The sequence below is a fragment of the Branchiostoma floridae genome, chromosome 8, assembly GCF_000003815.2.
Source record: "Branchiostoma floridae strain S238N-H82 chromosome 8, Bfl_VNyyK, whole genome shotgun sequence".
NCBI classification, from domain to species: domain Eukaryota; kingdom Metazoa; phylum Chordata; class Leptocardii; order Amphioxiformes; family Branchiostomatidae; genus Branchiostoma; species Branchiostoma floridae.
In genome coordinates, this window is record NC_049986.1 from 22,304,297 (window position 1) to 22,310,975 (window position 6,679).

The following is a 6,679-nucleotide window of genomic DNA, read 5'->3' on the forward strand; positions in this document are numbered from 1 at the left end:
ATGGTTCCAATAGGTGAAACCTGACTGCCGCCCTGTATCCACACTCTCCACACTTGTAGGCTTTCTCGCCTGTATGAGTTTTCAGGTGCATGCATAGGGAAGATTTATCAACTGTCCTGTACCCACACTTTCCACACATGAAGGGTTTTGTGTGCTTAGCCTTGTGTTTCTTTACACTTGCTTTAGATGGTGAAGAAAAGTCACACTCGTCACAACTGTATGACTTCTCCGTCATCTTTTGTAAAGAACCTTCATCTACAGTGGATGCACCAGCGGTATGTGCCACATCATGTCCATCCGTCTGAATAGCCTGGGCGCCTGCCTCCCTATTGTTACCCTGATCCCCAACGACTGCTCCAGTGCTGACTATTCCTACCGAGGCCGGTATCCAGGCTAACATCTGGCCTGTATGTGGCTGCACATGTGCTTGTGGTGTGGCGCCTCCCTCCTCAGACTGGTTGGAAGTCGTACTGTGCGTTTCCTCCCACAGAATTTCCTGTCCCTCGTCCTGCTGCCTTTCTGTGTCTACTTCCAGATCTTCCCCGGCATCGTTCCCAGGATGCCCTGCACCGCAGCTTGGTTCTTCCATTTCTTCCTCATTCCCAGGATGCCCTGCACCGCAGCTTGGTCCTTCCATTTCTTCCTCGTTCCCAGGATGCCCTGCACCGCGGCTTGGCTCTTCCATTTTTTCATTGTTCCCAGGATGCCTTGCACCACAGCTTGGTTCTCCCATTTTTTCATCATTCCCAGGATGCCCTGCACCACAGCTTGGTTCTTCCATTTCTGAGTAGCAAAAATAGGAAGTAAAATAAGGCCCTTGTTGATTAACTATCACAGAGTACAAAGAGACATCATGGTAATGGCTCATCAATGTTTTTGCTTTCCACAGTAACTGTACAGCTTAAACTAAAGGTACAACCAAGGCAAAACTTGGGCTACCATCATGTATGGCTTTAGGAAATAAGATAACAGTAAAAACAACATGTTGCGAACAATACACCTGTTTATTGTACATGTCAAAATCTAAATGATATTGAATTCTATGACTTGTATTGTAACCAGACCCCAGAAAGAGTGGTGTGAGACACAAATAACAAGAAATCTTTTTAAAAAAGCTGTGCCTTGCCGCGTATTTTATGTTATTTTGGTAAGTTAGACTAGATTCTACGCTTAAAAATTCTGAGTTCCACATGTCGCCCCCCTCCCCCCTCATTATCATAATTTATGTCAGATGAATTATTGGCACATGAAACAGGTTTTGTAAAACTTTTTGACCCACAATGAATATGCATTATTTTTTATTACAAACTAAGTTCCTTCTGATGCAATTTGTGATATATATTTATATAAACATGGTGAGTTAAAGCGTAGATTTATTACGCTGGACCACATACAGTAACATGCGTCTAGAAGAGCGTTTTAATACTCGCCTGGAATGTACCATTGTCTAACTAAGCCATGAAACTCGGCAAGGAAAGAAGGGCCTTTGGAAGGGGCTTTGGAAGGGCTGGGTTAACAGGTCCGTCCATTGATCCATGGATCCATGGAAGAAAGCTGGCGTAAAGCCTTGCCTGGCGGCAAGGCAAAAAAGAAGGCAATACCAGTCTGCTGCCCTCATACATACACACACACACACGTAGTATAGACACAGAGCTGCACATTAAGTACTGGTACGTACACATACACAGAGCTGCACATACACGCACACACATATAGACAAAGCTGCACATACACGCACACACATATACACAGAGCTGCACATACATGCTGTGACGGAGTCACCTGAAAGGACTTGAAGCGACCCATAGATGTCTAAAAATAGAGAGGAAGTAGGTCGCGAGAGAGCCAGTCCTGACAGAGACACTAGGAGGGGAGGACGGGTCTTAGGTACCGTCGTAGCTCTACATACAGTTGTACTTAGCGTAGGAAGGAAATTAAAAAAGGAGTTCTTCTCCAGTTGTGTGTTGGACTGACTCGGTTTCCTGACACATGCACACACATATACAGTCAAACCTGTATTAGCGGCCACCTCTGCATAGCAGCCACCTGGCCATAGTGGCCACTTTTTGTCGGTCCCTTGGATTCGTAATGATTAAGAAATAGGCTTGGCGGCCACCTGTCCTGCGTGGCCACGGCCACATGATTTCCGGTCCCGTCGATACAGATACACTGCCTATTGGGACCATACTGCAGCCTTATGTCACCCTGCACCGAGTTTGAAATTGTAATTTGAGAGGATTTTGAGTTCATGACAGGGTCATTTTGGCGATAGCATTAAACTGCAAGTCTTTGTCGGTGAATTTACCGATCGAGACAACTTGGTGAAAAAGATAAGTGGGATGTGAAATCATGTGTAGCTTGCTCATGGTCAATTGATCAACATTTTCTCTATAGTGGCCACCTGTCTACAGTGGCCATATTTCTCCAGTCCCTTGAGTGGCCGCTATAGACAGGTTTGACTGTATTATATATACTAGTACAGAGCTGCACATACACACATACACGCACATACAGAGCTGCACATACCCACATACACAAAGCTGCACATACCCACATACACAGAGCTGCACATACCCACATACACAGAGCTGCACATACCCACATACACAGAGCTGCACATACCCACATACACAGAGCTGCACATACCCACATACACAGAGCTGTGCATACACGGATACAGAGCTGCACATACACATATACACAACTGCACATACACGCACACACATATAAACAGCTGTACATACACACACACACATATACACAGCTGCACAATATGCACACATACACAGAGATGCACATACGTGCACACACATATACACTGTCACAGTTGCACATACACGCACACATATATACACAGCTGTACATACACGCACACGCATATACACAGCTGCAAATACACGCACACACATATACACTGTCACAGTTGCACATACACGCACACACATATACACAGCTGCAAATACACGCACACACATATACACTGTCACAGTTGCACATACACGCACACACATATACACAGCTGCAAATACACGCACACATATATACACAGCTGCACATACACGCACACATATATACATAGCTGCAAATACACGCACACACATATACACAGCTGTACATACATGCACACACATATACACAGCTGCACATACATGCACACATATATACACAGCTGCACATACACGCACACATATATACACAGCTGCAAATACACGCACACACATATACACAGCTGTACATACATGCACACACATATACACAGCTCAGCACATACAGGCACACACATATACACAGCTGCACATATATACACAGAGATGCACACACGCACACACATATACACTGTCACAGTTGCACATACACGCACACACATATACACAGCTGCACATACACGCACACACATATATACACAGCTGCAAATACACGCACACACATATACACAGCTGTACATACATGCACACACATACACACAGCTGCACATACACGCACACATATATACACAGCTGCAAATACACGCACACACATATACACAGCTGTACATACATGCACACACATATACACAGAGCTGCACATACACGCAGCTTGAAATAGCCAGAAGTGCCCAATGCTTGGATAAATTTTGTCGAATCGGCCCCCCTCCCCCTTACAAAAAATTACAAACTGAACATTGAACACTAACTTTTCAGTAAACAGACCTCTGCTTCTAGACTAGAGAAATAAGCAAACCTAGAGGAAGAAGAAAGGTTAGCAGATGCCTCACCTGCCGGTTTATGGCCCTGTCAGTTTGTGGCCCTGCTAACTTGCAGTGATGCTGTCTTGTCGAAAAAGTTGCGATGTACTGCAAAGAAATGATGTTCCACAAGGTAAATCAAAATGGCGGAGGGGAAACTGACCCCTCTTGACTACTGAGGTCGAAGGTCAAAGTTCATATTGTATACCTGATTACCGGTATTATTTAAACTGCACTGTCTTGTAATGACAATTTGTTAGCTTGTACAAAAACATACAACAAGGCAGTATAACTTATCACTCGTCAACAAGGATGCTTTTTATTGTATTTACATGATTTTTGAACCCAAAAACTGGTACAAGCGTGCGAGTGAATTATATCAAACAAAAAGTAATGAAATGGAGTGGTCAGGAAGGCTGAACTAATGACTGAACTCACAAAGCATGGCATATTACACCGAACAATAAATTTTTCATTTTTGTCCTTTCAGTCCTTCTACTTTGACTTGGAATGGATACTATTAATTAGTACACATTATGTTTTCCGATATTATTTCAATCTTCCTACATATCACTCATTTTGCAGCTATTTTGTACAATGTACAGTATGGTTGAAAACTTTCTTTTTTTAAATTTGGAAACGGCTGAAACTTGATGCCCCCTATGATGTCATGATTGCCATCCATATATTCAAGTCAACATGACTTAACCAACACTGGAAAGAACAGATGGGACTTGTGAGAGGAAAAGGCTGTGTACATCGAACTGTCCAGTTGAACAGAGACGGGGGGTTATAGGTGACTGGTTGCTATCTCGTAAGGTTAGGGTAGATCTGACGGCAGTCCTGTACCCACACTCACCACGGGATTGATTAAAGAGCTGGGCTGTCTACCTGGCCTAGCTATCACGTCAGGCTACTCAGATCCCCCCCCCCCCCCCATTCATAGCCTCATCATATGGCACTCAGCTAAAATAGCTGATTGATAGGCATAGTAATTGCTGATCTCCAACCTTGCCAGTGACCTGAGGTTGGCCTGTCCACCACTGACAGGGTAGACAGCCCAGCTCTTTGATCAAACCACACTCCCCCACAAATGGTGTTTAACTTGTGTGTTTCTTCTTGTGCAGTTTTAGACTGTTGGCGTGCGCAGCTGAATAGTCACACATGTCACATTTGTAAGGTTTCTCCCCTGTATGTTTTCTTAGGTGTATGGTTAGGTATGACTTCTTAATTGCCCCGTAACCGCACTCCTCACACACGTAGGGCCTCTCGCCTGTGTGCTTCTTTAAGTGCTGATCTAAACTGCTTTTCACTGATGCAGAATAGTCGCATAAGTCACATTTGTGAGGTTTCTCACCTGTATGTTTCCTTCGGTGTATGGTTAAGTGTGACTTCTTAACTGTGCCATAACCGCACTCCTCACACACGTAGGGCCTCGCGCCTGTGTGCTTGGTCATGTGCTGATCTAAAGTGCTTTTCCGTGCAGCAGAATAGTCGCATAAGTCACATTTGTAGGGTTTCTCACCTGAATGTGTCCTCACATGTTCTGACATCTTAGATCTATTATCCGTCCTGAACTCACACTCCTCACACTTATAATTATCGTTTTTTTCACCAGTATGTCTTAAAATATGTCGGTTTAAAGTCTTCTTCAGTGCAGCAGAATAGTCGCACTGGTCACACTTGTAGGGCCTCTCGTTTGTAGTACGGGGTGTGTGTTTTTGCATGTGCCTTGATAGTTCAGACCTACAAGGAGCCATGTATCCGCATTTCTCACACATGTAGGGTTTCACACCGGTGTGTATCGTCATATGTCGGGATATAGAAGACCTATCAGCTGTCCTGAACCCGCACTCTTTGCACGTGTAAGGTTTCTCACCAGTGTGCTTAGTCATGTGTCGGTGTATGGTCTTTTTCAGTGCAGCAGAATAGTCGCATAAGTCACATTTGTGGGGTTTCTCGCCAGTATGCTGTCTCATATGTACAGAAAGGTTGGATCTAGTGGTCGTCCTGTACTCGCACTTTTCACACTTGTGGCGCTTCTCGCCAGTGTGCCTGAGCTTATGCCGATGTAAAGTGCCTTTACATCCAGCAGCAAAATCGCACTGGTCACATTTGTAGGGTCTCTCACCGGTGTGTGTGGTCATGTGACTGGAGAGGCAGAATCTGTTTGTCGTCCTAAATCCGCACTTCTCACACAAGTAGGGTTTCTCACCGGTGTGTTTTGCCATGTGCTGGTCTAAGAGGCATTTTCGCAGGGTAGAATAGTCACACTGGTCACATTTATAAGGTCTCTCACCTGTATGTTGCTTCATATGCCGTGATATAGTGGTCCTATCAGCTGTCCTGAATGCGCACTCGCTGCACATGTAGGGTTTCTCACCGGTGTGTTTAGCCATGTGTCGGTCTAAATGGCCTTTCTGTGCAGCAGAATAGTCGCACTGGTCACATTTATATGGCTTCTCACCCGTATGGTTTGCCATGTGTGTCTTTAGACTAGATTTGCAAGTCGTCTTGAACTCGCACAGCCCACAATTGTAGGGTTTCACATTGTTGTGGTTTGCAACGTGTATTTTTAGGCTACATTTGTAAGCCGTCCTGAATTCGCACTGCGAACAGTTGTAGCGTTTCTCGCCAGCATGTGTGAGCTTATGCCTATCTAGACTTGTTTTATGTCCCACAGCAAAGTCATACTGGTCACATTTGTAGGGTGTCTCACTCGGGTGTGTGGTCATTTCACATATGTTGGGTTTTGTGTCTTCAGCTTTAACCAGCAAAGAAAAGTCACACACGTCACTACTGTAGGACTTCTCAGTCATCTTGTGTAAAGAACTCTCATCTACAGCCGATGCACCGGCGGTATGTGCTGCATCATGTCCATCCGCCTGCCTAGCCTGGACGCCAGCCGTTTTAGAGTCACTCTGGTCCCCAATGACTGCTCCAGTGCCAACTGTT

The 6,679-nt window shown here is 44.8% G+C and overlaps 1 protein-coding gene across 1 annotated transcript; it reads right to left on the bottom strand.

The window, feature by feature from the left end:
• Positions 1 to 4,824: 4,824 nt before the first annotated feature.
• Positions 4,825 to 6,543, bottom strand: LOC118421952 (zinc finger protein 431-like). Its single transcript, XM_035829455.1, has 3 exons — positions 6,192 to 6,543; positions 5,250 to 5,963; positions 4,825 to 5,036 (listed from the first exon to the last, which is right to left on the bottom strand). The coding sequence occupies exons 1-3, from the start codon at positions 6,541 to 6,543 to the stop codon at positions 4,825 to 4,827; spliced, it is 1,278 nt and encodes a 425-aa protein (XP_035685348.1).
• Positions 6,544 to 6,679: the final 136 nt, after the last annotated feature.